This window comes from Bubalus kerabau, chromosome 23 (assembly GCF_029407905.1).
Source record: "Bubalus kerabau isolate K-KA32 ecotype Philippines breed swamp buffalo chromosome 23, PCC_UOA_SB_1v2, whole genome shotgun sequence".
In the NCBI taxonomy this organism is placed as follows: domain Eukaryota; kingdom Metazoa; phylum Chordata; class Mammalia; order Artiodactyla; family Bovidae; genus Bubalus; species Bubalus kerabau.
Genome location: NC_073646.1, coordinates 2,064,207 through 2,080,892, shown reverse-complemented (window position 1 = coordinate 2,080,892; position 16,686 = coordinate 2,064,207). Strand labels below are relative to the sequence as shown.

General features: G+C 57.9%; 1 protein-coding gene across 3 annotated transcripts in view; it reads left to right on the top strand.

The window, feature by feature from the left end:
- UNKL (unk like zinc finger) overlaps positions 1-16,686 on the top strand; it is a 32,754-nt gene that overhangs the window by 340 nt on the left and 15,728 nt on the right. Inside the window, exons 2-8 of one of the 3 annotated variants that reach the window (XM_055562660.1) lie at positions 1,017-1,226; positions 10,589-10,765; positions 11,079-11,212; positions 14,058-14,193; positions 15,391-15,508; positions 15,917-16,001; positions 16,513-16,598. In XM_055562660.1, coding sequence (XP_055418635.1) covers positions 1,017-1,226; positions 10,589-10,765; positions 11,079-11,212; positions 14,058-14,193; positions 15,391-15,508; positions 15,917-16,001; positions 16,513-16,598 — 946 coding nt within the window. The remainder of the gene's footprint in view (positions 1-1,016; positions 1,227-10,588; positions 10,766-11,078; positions 11,213-14,057; positions 14,194-15,390; positions 15,509-15,916; positions 16,002-16,512; positions 16,599-16,686) is intronic. The other 2 variants (XM_055562662.1, XM_055562661.1) reach the window with 2 other exon arrangements.

Genomic DNA, 16,686 nt, shown 5'->3' with positions numbered 1-16,686 from the left:
TGCCTGGGCTCTGGAGGGTGGACCGCCATCCTACTCGGCTGCCGCCGCCCGAGCTCAGGAGGCGGCGCCCAGGTTCTGGAGTGGCACCTGGGCTTGGGGGCTGGGGGACGGGGTCGGGGGTCCCCGCACCTGGGTTGGGGACCGGAGAACAGCGCCTGGGGTCGTGGGTCGGGGCCGCCGAGAAAGCGCCTGTGGTCGGGGATGGGGGACCGCGCCTGGGCTCGAGGGAAGGGCGGCCATCTGGACTCCGGCTGCCTCCTTGGCTCGGGGCTGGTACCGGGGCTCGGGGGCCGGGGCGCGCCTGCAGTCCCGGAGGTCGTGTCTATGTTCCGTATGAGGGGGCTGCGCGCGGGGTCTGAGGGAACGCGCCTGAGATCCAGGAGATTCTCCTGGGCTCTGGGGGAGCGGCCACCTGGGACCGTCTGGAATCGGAGTGGGTGTCACGCCTGAGCTCCGAGATGGGCCAGCTGCGCCCTGGGCCAATCCGCGTCTGGATTCTGCAGGGTCGTGCCTGGGGTCGGGGACCGTGTCTGGGATTGACGAATCATTCCTGGGATCCGAGGAACGCGCGTGGGCTTTCAGGGCGGCGGTGGAGGGGAAGGGAGGAAGACGGATGAGGGCAGAGGGAGGCGGGGCAAGGGGAGAGGGAAGGGAGGTGGGGAAGGGTCTGAACTTGGAGTGAGAGGTCGCCCATGAGATTGGGGATCACACCTGCGGTCTGGGATGGGTAGCTGCGCCTGAGGTCGGGGATGGGGGGCTTCGCCTGGGGCGGGGGGCCGTGCCTGGGATTGGAACTGGGGACTGCGCCTGGGGTCGGGCATGTGGGATCGTCGCTGGGGTCCGAGAAATGCGCCTGGGCCGGGGGAGCGGGGCGGGGGGGCGGCAGAGTGGGGGATCGCGCCTGGGGTCGGGGCCTTCGGGCGCACGGGGTCCGACCCCTGCCCAGGAGTCCTCGGGCCGCCCGCCGGCGGCGGCGGCGGCGGCGGAAGCGACCCCAACGCTGTTTGTCTTTTTAGGTATCTAAAGGAGTTTAGGACAGAGCAGTGCTCCCTGTTTGTGCAGCACAAGTGCACCCAGCACAGGCCATTTACCTGTTTCCATTGGCATTTCCTAAATCAGCGTCGGCGCAGACCGCTCCGCAGGCGCGACGGCACTTTCAACTACAGCCCGGACGTGTACTGCTCCAAGTACGACGAGGCCAGCGGCGTGTGCCCGGACGGCGACGAGTGAGTGCGCGCGGCTGCGGGGCGGCGCGGCCCACACCCGACGGGTGCGGACGCGGGCTTCCCGGCCCCTCGCGCCGGAAGGCCCCGTCTCCGCTTTGAACTTTCCCCGTGACCGCTGGTCTTGGTGGGGACATTTGTCAGCCAGTGCGGGAAGGACCAAGTGCGGCTGGGGGATAGCCCTTGCAGGGGGCAAACCGACTTTGCTGTGCTTCCCGCTTTGATCACGGCCCAGTTCTCTGAACTCCTTGCATTAGAGCCAACCCTCACGAGGTACAGCTTTTGAGTTTAGGATCATTTTGTAGTCGTATCTTGCTTTCTGGTCAGAGAGCTTGTTAGAAGGTTTGCTCACATTGTGCACATGTATCCAGAATGGCTTCGTGCTTGCTGTTTATGTTTAAATTTTAAAGAATTGACAGGAGGGTTATTTGCAGACTGTCACTTATATAGCACTTTTAAAGTTTAAGAAATCCATGTTTTGTTTTGGTTGCTTTTTTTTTTTTTTACAAGTTTCCTAATGGTGTTATGAACAGATGTCTTCATTTTGAAGTATGTAGAATACGAAAACAAGGAAAGTACAAGTTAGATTGTACGTTCATGAAACCAGCAGAGATCTGTAGCAGGAGGTCTTGCTTTTTTCCCGTGGGCTGTGTGAGGAGAAAGGGCCTCGCCAGTCCCTCCTGGAGGTGAGGTGGTGGTGCTGTGCCCCAGGGCCTCTTGGAAAAAACGTCTAGGGTTCAGCTTCTGTCAGATCCAAGTCTGATTTGGGGGAGGTCTTTTTGGTTTCTCAGGGGATTCCCTGGTGGCTCAGATATTAAAGAATCTGCAATGTGGGAGACCCAGGTTCAATCCCTGGGTCAGGAAGATCCCCTGGGAGAAGGGAATGGCAACCCACTCCAGTACTCTTGCCTGGAAAATCCCATGGACGGAGGAGCCTAGCAGGCTCTGACAGTCCATGGTGTCACAGAATCAGACATGACTGAGCGACTAATGCTAATCGATAAATATTTTAAAGTCTTTCTTGAATCTACTGCAGTGTTGTTACTGCTTTATGCTTTGGTTCCTGGGCCCTGGGGCATGTGTGATCATACCCATACCCCCTGTGTTGGACGGTGAAGTCTTAACCACTAGACCATTAGGGAAGTCCCCTGTTTTTCATTTAAAAAATGCTTAGGTCCAGGGAGTAAACTTTTGATCTCTGGTGATCATCTTAAAAGCTCTACTTCCTGAGAGGTTTTTAATTGAACACCAGATAGTCAAATAAGGTTGTTAAGGCAGCCTGTAGCCTGTGGAAATAATGTAACTGGCTCCATTTTGGTTAAGATGGTATTATATTCTGTGAGGTCTTAAAAGTGTGTTATTTAATTGCATCTTGAGCTGCTGTTTCCTGCAAATGGGTGTTCGGAAGGGAGATGTTTTTGCCTATCTAAGGCTTAGCCCCTGACTCCTCATTTCCCGTGGCCATGTCAGTCACCTCTCCTGAATGTAAGCCTTGAGTTGCCCTCAGGGGGCCACTGATGAGACCCTGCTGCAAAGACCCAGTCACCTAGCGTGTGTGACCCCATTCCAGAGTCCAGGATGGGAGACTGATTGGCAGTATTCATGGATGATGAAAAGAAAGCGTATTTTAGTGGCTGTTTTGGGTTCCAGAGTCTGAATGGCCTGGTATTGATTCAGACCCATTGCTGGGCTTCAGGGTAGGGTCCAGTTCCTATGGGATGAAGAGTACTGCGGTGAACACCTACCTGGTGATGGTCCTTTTAAGCTGGGTTTAAACATTAATTAAATAGTATTGCAGTTTATTATAAAAATGTTAACATGGGGAATCCCCTGGTGGTCCAGTGTCAGGAGTACACACTTCCACTGCCAAGGGCCTAGGTTCAGTCCCTGGTGGAAGAACTAAGATCTCACAAGTGGGGCAGCATGGCCAGGGGGTGGGGGAGGTGGGGGGTGGAAACACTTGCAGCCTGAATAGCATGCAAGTCATCACTGAGAAGAGTGGGATTAAAATGGGTGTCTGACACTGTTTGGGGTGTATCCTGTGAACATGTACACATAGTGTGAAAGTACATGTGTGTCTTCTTAAAGATTTCCTTTGTGACTTTTATTGAGCAAGTGAGATGACTTGCTTTAGCCCCACAGGAAGTGTCTGACAGGCCAGACGTCTCCCCTGAGAGTCTCTCGTTAGTAATCCCTACTCATTCGGCCTGAGATGGACTTTCCTGGAGTCTGTCCTGTTGAATTACATATTCTGGCTCATGCAGGGTTGCCATGGGATCTGTAAATAGACTCTACCCTTCAGAGCAGGGAAATAGCCTCCTTCCTTTTATTTCAGTTCATTGCTTCTTGAAATGTCTATTTTGGGCTTTTATACGACCAACCTATTACTGTAAATCATGAATATGTATCAGAGAGCAAAGACCCTTCAGTCAGCTCAGGTGACTTGTGCGTCCAAGGTGGTTCTACCAGTCTGATGGAGCCGTGGGGCTGAGCCACAGGCAGGAGCGGGGACCCCCAAGAAGGCTGGCATCCCTGATGTCAGCTCCTGTGCTAGACAGGTGGTCATTCTCCCCTCTTTCTGTCGCCCCTTCTCCTGGGGCGCCCTCCCCACCTGTCCCCACCACCCCAGTGAGAACTCCAGCTGTCTCTGGGTAGCCCCCCATCCCCTCTCCCCCACGGGCACACCCCCCACCCCGCAGTCACCCCTTTTCCCCAGCGGCAGTCACCCTCCTCTCTATCACACCTCCTCCCTGGCCCCGCCCCCAGGGGGGACACCCTGTGGGCCCGCCCCCCCCCCCCCCCCCGCGCCCTTTGTTCCGGCGGCCACGCCCCTTCCCCGGCGGGCCGCGTCTGGCCGCGGAGTCACTTGGCCCCGCCCCGCCCCCGTGGGAACTGGCCTCCCCGCGGCGGGGGTCACACTCACTCCGAGTCGGCCCGGCGCTGCCTCTGGCCGTGGAGTCAGGCCCGCAGCCCCGGGTGCGTGTTGCCTCACTCCCCGTGCGGATCCGTCTCAGGTATTCCCTAGGCTGGCTCTTCGAGGAAAGCGGTGCGGGCCGGAGCGCAACGTGGCCGGAGGTCTCTCCAGATCAGCCGCCCGCTGAGAGCTGTCCGAGAGCGGCCCCGGGCCCCCAGCTGGTCCTGCTCGCGGGTCTTGCTTCCGCTCCCCGGAGACCTTGTATCCCTCCTGTGCTGGTAAAAGGTGTCAGGCGCGTCTACAGAGGTCGGTTCAAAGCGAAGGCCCTTCCAGGACTCCGAGGGGCCCCTCCCGGAAATGTTTTCATTGGCAAACAAATACAAGCAGCCCCCAACTCTGCCCGGTACAAAGTTGCCTCCCTCTTTGCTGATGACCCTCCTTCTGCCAAAGGCAGGCCGCCCGTGGGTGGCCTTCCAGGCCCCAGGTCTAATAGATGTTTTCTTGGTTTTTTGTAAGAAGTGGGCTTCCCCCCCCATCCTGTGCTGTAAGTTTCCAGGTTGGCTCTAGAGGCCTGCCTGCCTGCCTGCAGGGCTCCCTGCCGTGGCTCCACCGGCAGGCCCTGTCCTCTCCCCACTGCACCGGGGCATCTGGTAACACGGCCCCATTGCTTCAGCGATGATGTGTGATTTGGGGACCTTCCACCTGTGAATCTGGGCACCGTGGGAACTTGCTGACCTACAGAAACTTTTCTACATGTCCAAGGCTTGGTGTGCCTGTTGTGCCATACAGGTCCTTAGTCTGGCCTCTCTGCTGAGAGATGCTCTTGCCATGTTTAAAGAGTCGGGTGTCCTGGGACCCAAGGCTTAGTGAAAGTCTGTTTATTGCAGGAGGGTTGTAAACTCTTGGTGTTAAACCGACCTTATGAGTAAACTCTGCTTGGGCTTTTGGGGGTGAGGTGAAAGCCAAAGGCAGGCTGGGAACGTGAGAGCAGAATATTTAGGAGTTGTGCATGCTCAGTCACGTCTGACTCTGTGCGACCCCGTGGACTGTAGCCTGCCAGGCTCCTCTGTCTACAGGGTTCTCCAGGCAAGAATACTGGAGTAGTGTGCCGTTTCCTCCTTCAGAGAATCTTCCCCATCCAGGGATCAAACCTGTGTCTCCTGCATTGCAGGCAAATTTTTTACCACTGAGCTACCTGGGAAGCCCTATTTAGGAGTCAGGGGCTACTTAACAGTCTCGAGGAAGACACAGGCTTACAAGCTGACCAACTTAAGGACATTACAATCAGGTGACTGAGTTGGATCTGTGAGAGACCGGTGGGTAGAAGAGCTAGAAGAAAGTGAGAGTGATGTTAGCACTTCAGTCTGTCCTGCAGTGAGTGAAAGGGGGCTGTGAGAAGGCGAGAGCTCTGGTGCTCCTTGCGGGTGAGTGGGGAGATGGCCACCGCAGGGACAGGGTCCCTGGAGAGGATGGCAGCTGGGAGGCACAGAGGAGGGCAGTGGACATTGCTGGGCTGATGGTCCACGTTAGGGATTAATGAGGAATGACTAGCCTGGCTCGAGAGTCCAGGGAAGCCCTTGGAAGCCAGAGGCTGGGGGTGCAGAGGACAGGTGTGTCAGCATGGGATTAGCTGGCAGCCCCCCACCCCTAGTGTTGGAGAGGAGACTCTCAAGCTTCTCCCCACAAGACCCCCCCTTTTTTTCATCCCCCTACTCCCCTATCCCCAGCTGGGTGTGGCCCACAGGTCTTCCTTTTCCCATTTTTCTGCTGCCACTCACTTTCCATTCCTGCTCCTTGAGGACCAGGAGAGAATCACGTTGTACTTGAGCGTCCCTCTGAGCCCAGTGGTCCTCCCAGTGTGGCCCCAGCCCAGCAGCCGCACCGTCACCTGAGGACTTGCCCTCAGTTTAGACCCACAGTTCCCACCAGTGTCAGCCCAGACTGTCCAGATGGTTCTGATGTGCTCCGGCCTGGCTTGCTAACTGGTGTTAACACAGAGTGGCACTGGGTCTGTGGGTCCACCATTGCTTGGGTGAGTTGCAGGAGGGAACTGCTGGAGCTGTGTTCCTTTCTACCCCTCCCTCCTGGCTCCAGCAGCTCCAGAGCTTCGTGGAAGACCTGCGTCTGACGTGCTGCTGCACCACGGCGTCCACGGAGCCCTGTGTTAATTACACGGAGTGGGTCACTGGTTGGATGGGCTTGTCAGCTATGGACACCGCCCTGAATTTGGTGGGCTGTGGGACTGAGTCATGTTACACGTGCTGCCAGGCTGTCAGTGGCCCGGGGGATGGATGACTGAACTACTGCGAGGAAGCACCTGCCTGCCGTATTGAGCTGACCCCTGGGGTCTCCCGGCCCCTTCCCCACTTCGGTGAGGGCCTTTTGTCTCTTAGATGTTCTTAGGCAATGGCACCCCACTCCAGTACTCTTGCTTGGAAAATCCCATGGACAGAGGAGCCTGTAAGGCTGCAGTCCATGGGGTTGCTAAGAGTTGGACACAACTGAGCGACTTCACTTTTACTTTCACGCGTTAGAGAAGGAAATGGCAACCCACTCCAGTGTTCTTGCCTGGAGAATCCCAGGGATGGGGGAGCCTGGTGGGCTGCCGTCTATGGGGTCGCACAGAGTCGGACACGACTGAAGTGACTTAGCATAGTGTCTATTAGTCGTTCACTCGTGTCCAACTCTTTACGACCCCATGGACTGAAGCCTGCCAGGCTCCTCTGTCCATGGGATTCTCCAGGAAAGAATACTGGGGTGGGTTGCCATTTCCTTCTCCTGGGAATCTTCCCAGCCCAGCGGTTGAACCCAGGTCTCCTGCATTATAGGCAGATTCTTTACTATCTGAGCCGCCAGGGAGGCCCCTTAGATGTTCTTAGGTGAAGCCATTTTCTTTTCATTAAACGTTCTTCAGTATCTTAATCTCAGCTTATGCTTGCAAGCAGAGGTGACATGCCCCTAGTGAAATAATAGTGCCTGTTCGGTGCTCAGTGCTAGGGAGAGGGGGGACCTTGGCCAGGTTCTGGTTGCCGTGGAGATGGTACTGGCACAGAAACAAAATGATGCTAAGAGCAGACCTGAGGGACCGCTAGGAAATGGGAGGGGTGTGGCACCACCACATTCCCTCCCCGGGTCCGGGGGGTTCCCGCAGCTTCTGCCACAGCCTGTGTCAGCCCGTTGGTGGTGCTCACGGTCCTGTGGTCCTGCTCCGGCTGTTCTGCAGGCTTGGTTCCTCAGACAGACCTGCAGATGCTGCCTCGGCTCTGGTGTGCTGGCTCCCTCCCCAGACTCTGGAACTATCTTCCTTTAACCGTAGAGTAGATGAGTGAGTGTTTCTGAAGATTGGAACTGTTTTTGCAGAATGGCTGTTTTCCTGTTTAAGTCATTTTATCTTTTATTGAGGCGAAACAGAACATTAAATTTGTCAGCTTAGCTCTTTCCGTGTGCACTGTAGTGGTGTCGAGTTCATTCGTGGTGCCGGGCAGCCATCGCCACCATCCACCTCCAAAACTTCTCCATCTTCAAACCGAAACTGCGTCCCCACGAAACAGCCCTTCCTTCCATGATTTCTGATGGAAGCAGATGGTGTGTCTGTATTCTTGCCTCTCCCCCACCCTCTGAGGTAAACTGTAGGGTGCAGCGCTTCCTTTTCTTGGTGCTTTTACCTCGCGGTGCCTCCTGGCACCCCTCCCAAAGCCCTCCACGCAGACCACCTGCTCATACAAACCACCAGCTCGCTCCTCTGCCTCCGCGGACCTCCCTTGGTGTTTATCCCACAACTTGGTTGTCTCCAACCTTTGGCGGTTACAAACAGCACATCTTTCTGTCTCTGTTGCTAGTCTGTCTGTGACGGTTACTGGGACAGAGGGTAAGGGCACGTGTCCTCTGGGTGCCTGTCACTGGCCGGCAACAGTGTCACTTGGCTGTCGCCCTGCACCCGGGGTTCTGTCCGGAACAGACGGGCCTCCAGGTGAGTTTCTCTCATCAGAAGCAAGGCGAGCACCTCTTAATGCTCCAGACCCTTTGCATTTGCACTGAGCTAAGTTCCTGGTTTGTTTTTCTAGCTGTCGTCCTGTGACCTTCTGGTCCCTGATTCTACATTCTTTATTTGTTAGTGATATTAGTCTGTATATTAATGCAAAAAGTAGGGGGTCCTTGTTCTAGAATAGGCTCCCTGGTGTGGCAGAGGCTGCTCCCCGACAGCTCTCCTCTCTGGGGTCCCAGGGACTGAGTTGAGCAGAGATGCGCAGGAGTGCCGGGAGGAGCTTGAGACGTGAGATGCAGCTCTGAGGGAGGGATTTTAAAGCAGGCTGCACCAGCAACTAACACGGTAAAACTGCTAAGGAGACGTCTGACCATTGCGCTCACACTCCCTGAGAACTGTTCCTTGGAGCTTGTCACTGGGAACACGGAGGAAACAGCTCGTATTCGGCATGTGGAACACAGTCAGCATGCAGAGTGTTCCCTTTCCCATATCTGTGTGCGAGACAGTAATAGTCAAGTTTTTTCTTGTCTTTTTTGTAAAGTGGGGACCAACTTGACCTGTAACCCGCTTTCTCCACTTTCCTCTTTTCCTTTATCTCACGAGGACGGGCTCCGGCCGCTGGGATTGCCCTGAAGTGTTTGTGCGGAGGTAATTGGAGGAATTGCCTCACTTTCAGTTCCTGCCCGCACGCAAGAGGGTGCGGTCCGTCCCCTCCCCCCACCCCCGTGTCCACGTGTGGGGGCCCTCGGGCTGGCTGTGTTCCATCCTCTTACCTGGATGCTGCCACTCAGGTGAAATGCCGCAAGCCAACCAGGTGTGATCTGTGACACGTGTCCCTGTAAGTGGTATTTCACTACAGATGTGGAGAGCAGCTCTTGCTTCTCTGTCTCCAGTGGACTTTAAGCTGTGATAACATCCCTAAAGTTTGCCATTTTAAATATTTTTAAATGTGCAATTCAGCATCGTTAATTACATTCAAAATGTTGTGCAACCGTCTGTTTCCAGATTCTTTCTCCCAGACAGAAGCTCTGCCCTCTTACACACCTGTTCCCCCTGCCCCTCCCCGGGCCCCACTCTCTCCTTCCCGTTGCTGTGAAAGTGACCGCTTTAGGGCACTATGTGAAACGACCCCCACAGTGTGTGTCCCCTGGTGTCTGGCTTGGTTCCCGTAACGTTGCAAGAACCAACATTCCCGGAACGTTGCAGCCGCGTCCACACTCACTCTGCTGTCCGGATGGACCACGCCTTGCTCATCTGTCCATCAGTTGGTGGACACTTGGTTTGTCTCCAGCTTTAAGCTCTCGCATCTCTGGTCGTGGGGGCATAGGTTTCTCCTCGAGACCCCGGCTCCTTCGGGGGTACGTCCGGAGGCGTCCCTTCGGGGCCCGCAGCATTTACCTTCTGCCCGGTGGCTGCAGGGCCCCCGGGACTTGCCGGGCATGGGGTCCTCTCTGCCTCCTGCCTCCTGCCTCCTGCTCACGGCCTGCACGCCCGAGGTGTGGTCAGGTCTGGGGTGAGCTGCCCTAATCTGGAGCCTCTGTTTCTTCATCTTCTGAGATGGGGATGTGGATTGCTTGCCCCTCAGTTGCTTTCCTTTTACCCTTGGTCCTGTCCATCCATCTGTGCTCTGCCCGGGAGCCCCCCACACCCCCACAGGTGCTCCCAGCACCTGGGTCACGGCCTGCCTGACAGTGAGGCAGAAGTGGGCCTTTTCCAAGTCCCACACGGTACTGCCTTGCTGTCTCGGGGAGGGGCCGAGGGCCGTGTTCTTAGACCTGGGGGCCTGCAGCTGTGGCCTGCATCGGCCTCGGGCCGTCTGGGGGCTGCTCAGAGGGGCTCCTGTCCCATCCTTCTGTGTCCATGGCTTTTGTCTGGAGGTACCGACCTAGAGGTGGGCTCATTTCCACCATGTGTGTGCTGGGACTGTCCATGCCATCTCACTGCTGACATCTCCCTGCGTGGGACCCTTGACCTTGGCCTTGACCCTGACCCCTGGTGCTCCTGGAGCTGCCTGTGGCTCTCCCTGGGCATGTGAGGCTCTGGGCCTTTGTGTGGCCCCAGGGACGCTGCCCTGTCCTCCCCCAGTCGCTTTTCCCTGGCCTGTCCCCCACAGCGTCCTCCAGTGCCGCCTCTGCTGAGGGGTCCCCGGAAGCACCTGGATGGGAGGAGGGAGAGGCTGCTAGCCGCTTGTCTGATGGGAACTTTGTTTTCCACTTGATTCAAAAAAAGTATGAAGGGTGATTTTCCGGGAGCTTGGGTGTTGTGCTTTCCTCCCACGTGTCGTCGAGGGCTTCGTGGGGTCTGAGGGCCGTGTGAGGGGTCTGGGGCAGGGATGGGGCTCTGGTGCTGTTCACCCTCCGACCAGAGCAGGTGTCTGGGAAAAGCTGACGCGAGCCAGCCAGCCGGGGAGCAGGTGGACGCCGCGGTGGCCACGGGGCCCCGACATGCACCGTCCTCTGCCCCCAGGTGTCCGTACCTGCACCGGACGACCGGGGACACGGAGCGCAAGTACCACCTGCGCTACTACAAGACGGGCACCTGCATCCACGAGACGGACGCACGGGGCCACTGCGTGAAGAACGGGCTGCACTGCGCCTTTGCCCACGGCCCACTGGACCTGCGGCCACCCGTGTGCGACGTCCGGTGAGTGGCCGTCCTGCCAGGAGCCTCTCTGCTCCCCTGGCCTCAGGCTTCGCTTGCCTCCAGGGGCTCTTCCGGGGCCTAGATTTTATTCCTAAGGAGAAAGTAACCCGCTGCTGTCCTGCTGACCTGGGCGCGGGGAGCTCGGGCGTCTTGGGTGTTCAGCTCTCAGGCCTGTTGGGGTTTGAGTCAAGGCGGCCTTCCCGGGACGAATGTGCATAGGTGGCTCCGTAAAGTGACAGAGCCCTGTGGCCGTCTCGCCGTCTGAAGCTTCGGATGGGGTGCAGTGCCGTGACCACACGTTGTTTGGTTTCAGGGAGCTGCAGGCGCAGGAAGCCCTGCAGAACGGCCAGCTCGGCGCCGGGGATGGCATCCCTGACCTGCAGCCCGGGGTCCTGGCCAGCCAGGCCCTGATGGAGAAGATCCTGGGCGAGGACCCCCGGTGGCAAGGTAACCCTGCGGCTGCCGCCATCTGCAGAGTGCCCGCATAGTGGACCTCAAGACCGAGGCTCCGTGCACGCTGGCCCCTGTCAGCGCCCCTGCTCGTGGGTCTGGTCCCCGGGCTGCTCGGGGACGGGACTGCGTGGCGGCCCCTGCTCCTGCGGAGCATCCTGTCCCGGAGCCGGCCTGCTCCCCGGAAGCCTCACAGGTGCTGGCCATGGGCAGCGAGCGTTTTAATTGTGAAACACTCACAACATAAACAACCCATTCCAGCACTCTTGCCTGGAAAATCCCATGGACGGAGGAGCCTGGTGGGCTGCAGTCCATGGGGTCGCGAAGAGTCGGACACTACTGGGCGACTTCACTTTCACTCGTCACTTTAATGCATTGGAGAGGGAGGTGGCGACCCACTCCGGTGTTCTTGCCTGGAGAATCCCGGGGGCGGCGGAGTCTGGTGGGCTGCCGTCTCTGGGGTCGCACAGAGTCAGACACAACTGAAGTGACATAGCAGCACAACATAAATCTTCCATTTTAACCATCTCAGCATCACAGCTTGTGGCGTTTGGCGCGTCCGCAGTGTGTGCAGCCGTCACCTCGGTTCTAGAACATTCCATCACCTCGGACAGAAACCCCTGCCTGTTAGTGGGCCCGCTTCACAGCCCTGGCCTGGCTCTGCCGTCATGGGGCTGCCAGTTTGATGCTTCTCTCGGGCAGTGTGGTTTTAAGAGACGTGCCCCCCCACCCCCACCACCCCTAAGTTATGCCAGCATGTCTCCTCGGAAGCTTCGCACACAACACTTCAGGCTGCCTCACTTCAGTGTTGAGTTCCCTGCGAGGGTCTTTCCCCTGCTTGCTGAACCCTGAGCTGCCCGGGGCCGAGGCATACGTTTATAACGGTGGCTGCCCAGGCCTTCTCAGGACGGGCCTTGCTTGTCCAGCCGTGTCCGGGGAAAGGCTGCCACAGAGGAACGGCCGCCCGCGGCTCCCACTTGCCGGCACCTCAGAGCTTGTCATTCAGCAGAGCAGCCGTTTTGTGTTGCGGCCCCTCAGCCCCCCTGGGCCGAGACCCCAGCTCTGCCCGTGCGCTCCGGCTGGCGGCCTGGGTCGGGGTGTGAGTGCCCTCGTCACCGTCGGGTAGGCTGAGCTTGAAGAAGTAAAGTGGGCCGGGCCAGGCCCAGTGATTCTCAGCCCTGTGGATTGAGTTTTTAAGGAGCAGCTTTTCTTTCTTAGGGAAGTTCTTTGTTGGTGCTTCAGGAACACCTAGCATTGATGTGGTAACGTTTGTTACAGTTGACAACCAGGATTGATACTTGATTGTATTGATACCCAATCGTTAGCTGGCCAGCTTACCCCAGGCTTCTCACCCGCCTTGTGCGTCCTCCAGGTTTGGGCAGATGTGTAAAGACTTGGATCCTCCCGTTAGGATGTCACTGCCCTCAGACCCTCTCTGCTCTGCGGCTGGTCCCTCCCCATCCCTGCCGGCCGCTGACCTTTCACCCCATGGTCCTGTTGTGCAGTTGGGACCAGAGTGTGCAGCCGTCGCACTTGGTGCTGTGTGTGCAGGGGTCCCCCGGTCTCTTCAGGGCTTGCTAGTGTCTGTCTTCTTATTGCTGAAGAGGTCTGGGGGGCTTGTTCATCCATCACCCTCCGATGGGTGTCCACAGCCCCTGGGACTCACAGATGCTGCCACGCCGCCTACTTCCTCGTGGGTCATGCCATGCAGTGCAGGACCTCTGTCTGTTGGAGGCCTTCGGTCAGTGCTTGTGAACAAACAGCTTACAATTTTTATTTTCTCAAAATCATATTTTCTGCTCAAACTCCTTTTGTCCTCGCCATGCCCTGCTGTGCGGTTCATGTTTCTTGTCATTTAATCAGTTATTTGGAACTGAGTTTGGCCTGGTGGAGGTGGGGCCATTAAACTTGGGCGTGGAAGTGTGTCCTGGGGGTCGGCACAGCACTGCCCCGGCCTTTCCCGCAACACCTCGACGGTCAGCCCTGCTGGGCAAGTTTGGTTAAAAACAATGGCGTTTGTAAAAATATAAAAGGGGGGGGGGGGTCAATTATTAACCAGCCCAAAGAAAGTGAAAGTCACTTAGTTGTGTCTGAATCTTTGCGACCCCATGGACTGTCCATGGAATTCTCCAGGCCAGAATACTGGAGTGGGCAGCCATTCCCTTCTCCAGGGGATCTTCCTAACCCAGGGATCAAACCCAGGTCTCCTGCATTGCCCAGGAATGTGTATTATCTTCAAGAATCTCCTTTTATTGGATACGGCTTATAAATAACCCTTGGTAGGTTTTTATTTTTGCTTTGAGATAACATGAAATGAACCATTTAGAAAATAGACTTTATTTCTCAGGGCAGGTTTGGGGCCCACGTTGTGGAACGCTCGGGGGCTTCTCACACGGCTACTGCCTCCCCACAGGCGGTGGCCCTGGTGCCAGGGGACAAATGTCACAGTGTCACCTGCGGGTCAGACCGAGCCTTTTAAAAGTGTATTTCAGAGGTTTCTAGTCTGTTCGTTGTTGCACATCCTTCACTTTCATCCAGTTCTAAAACTCTGTCCGGTCTCCCCGAAGAAGCCCTGGCCACACTCTGCCGCGGGTTTGCCTGTCCTGGACACTTCCTTTAAGTAGGGTCAGGCCGTGCCTTCCGTGTCTGCCGCTCTTGCTGACCACGCGTCCGGCCCGCTCAGGGCTCACCCACGTGGCCTGCGTGTCCATGCTTTGCTCCTTTCCCTCCACCATGGGACAGGCCGCGTGGCGTTTCTCGTCGCCTGCCCAGAGACGCCTGTGGCAGTGTGGCCGCTGTGAGCGGGCGTGCACACGTCCCTGTGTGGACCTCTGTCTTGCAGACACCAACTTCGTGCTGGGCAGCTACAAGACGGAGCAGTGCCCCAAGCCGCCGCGCCTGTGCCGCCAGGGCTACGCATGCCCGCACTTCCACAACAGCAGGGACCGGCGGCGGGACCCTAGGCGGTTCCAGTACAGGTGAGCCTGGGCCCCCGGTCGCGGGTGTGGGCCTGGCCGCCCCTCCGCTGGGCTCACGTCCGGCTCGAGGCTCTGCTTTAGGCTGCGGCCCCTCCATTCCCTTCAGCCTCACTGGAGGCCCTGGTGTCCAGGGATGCCAGCCCAGCTGATGCCCCCATGGTGGTAGGTGTGGTCAGGGTGTGGCTCCTCTGTTTCCCTGTCCCTGCCGCGACCTGTGCGCCCTCCAGCAAGGGCGCCTGCTGGCGAGGGCCCGCCCTGGCAAGGCTGGGAGTCCTGGTGCCCACAGCCTGCTTCACCCTCTCCGGGGGCCTGACTTCCTCGGGTTGTGGGTTTGGGTCTCACCTGGGGTCGTGCACCTGGGTAGTCCTGATCTCTTCCTGGGCCATTTCCTCCTCCCTCCACCTGTCCTCACCTTGGTGCCCGGCTTATCCGGTTTGCCAACCCGCCGCACGGGCCCAGCACTGGGCAGGGTGGGGGCTGGGGGCGCAGAACCCCCAGGGGTGTCCGGGCATCTGGCCCCTCACCTTGCCCCTCCTATGGGTCCCCAGCTCTGTGTCCAGCTTGTTCTTTGAGCCAAAAGTCATTCTCCAATCATCTGACACTGCCTCGCATGCCTTACTTGGCCTTCACGTAGAAAGAGATCTTTTTATGACGGTTACTGTTCTGAGTGGTTTAACGAGAGTTGAGGGTCAGAGAACCTCTGAGTATTAGTCACTTGATGTCGTCTCGAGAAGGTGAAGTAAATTTTACTGCATATAAAAAGGGTAGAAAATCATAAAATATGTCCTATTTCCCACAGATAAGTTTAAAATAAACCCCATACAATAAAGCTGCTGGGAAGCACCTGAAGCATGGAGGGGGTTGTTACGGTTTTCGTGTCTTGGGACCCGGGTCTCAGATTCAGTGTTGAAGCAGTCTGGTGGGGAGAAAGAGGGTGTTAGTCCCTGGTGGGCTGTGCGGGGTTGGACCTGGTCGCCCAGATGCTGCAGGAGGCCCGGCTGAGTCTCAGGGGCGGTGGGGGCTCTGACCGAGACCCACCTCACACTTTGTGGAAAATGAAAACAGGCTCCCGGATGCCTTCTGGGCTCCCCTGGATGCTTGTCCTGGTGAGGAAGGGCCAGAGTACGCAGGGCTGGCGCCTGGTCCCCAGGGGCGCGTGGGGAGGCCATCTGCCCACCTGAGCCCTCCTTGCCGCAGGTCCACGCCCTGCCCCAGCGTGAAGCATGGCGATGAGTGGGGCGAGCCATCCAGGTGCGCGAGCGGGGACAGCTGTGCGCTCTGCCACTCACGCACGGAGCAGCAGTTCCACCCCGAGGTACGGGCACCCGATGGGGACTCGTGGTCTGCTCACGGGGCGCATGCCATGGCCGCTTAGCAGGCACTCCTTGGGCACCTGCTGGGTGGCGGGCACTGAGCCAGGTGCATCTTTCAGGAAACGCCAAGTGGCCAAGCTGACCTGGAGGGTGGCTTCGAGGACAGGCGCCACAGGAGTGGCCTGGGCCCACATGGTTCCCGGGGTTGACGGGCCCACGCAGGCGGGGCGCCCTGGGCCGCTGGAGGGTTGAGGGGCGGGAGGCATGTTGTCTGCATCCGTCATCTTCAGGAGACCCCGTTGTGGTGTGGTTCTTTGAGCTCTGCGTCGTGACTGGCTCGGCTCCAGGCCTCCCGCGGACACAGGTCTCCAGCCCGGTGCTCTACGTGCTGTGTTGCCCTTGTTTCCTAGATCTACAAGTCGACCAAGTGCAACGACATGCGCCAGACCGGGCATTGCCCCCGGGGCCCTTTCTGCGCCTTCGCACATGTGGACAGTACGTGCCACCTTTGCCGGGATCGGGCGGGGGCTCCGCCTTGGGTGAGGGTGGCTGGGAGGGTCGGGGGCCTCTGGGCCTCCTGGGGCCCAGCCTGGCCCTGCCTCTGGTGCCCCAGGGTCCTGAGTGCAGTCACTGTGACCAGATGAGCCTGTACAAAGCACCTGAAGGGGAAGCAGCCTCGGGTTCGGGAGGCGCACAGACGCAGCCCTTCCTCACTGCCCCCGGGAGCTTCCTCCTGAAGCTGTGAGCGTGGGTTCCTGCTCTTACGAGCATGTTACGAATTCCAATTTTACTTTTTTTTTTTCTATTTTAATGGTGAGGGTGGCTTTTCCCGTTGAAATTCTCCATGACTTTGGAGTCATTCATGATTCACCCCAGAAGACATGAGGGTCCCTTGCAGGTCAGCTCATACCTGTCAGAGGCTAATACACACTCGCCCCCACCCCAGCTTGGGGTCCCTTAACCAGAGTCTCAGCCAGGAGCCACTCAAAGCCCCCTTTCTCTGCAGAGAGCCTCGGGATGGCCAGCGACTGGGGCTGCCGAGACCTCGCCCTCGCCAGCGTCCCCACGACCCCCAGCGGGCAGCCCGGACATGTAAGTGGGGACATCCAAAGAGGATGCCCGCTGCCGTTTGGTTTGAATCCAGTGTCAGGCACTCGGATGGGTGTGGTCTCTGCGTGAT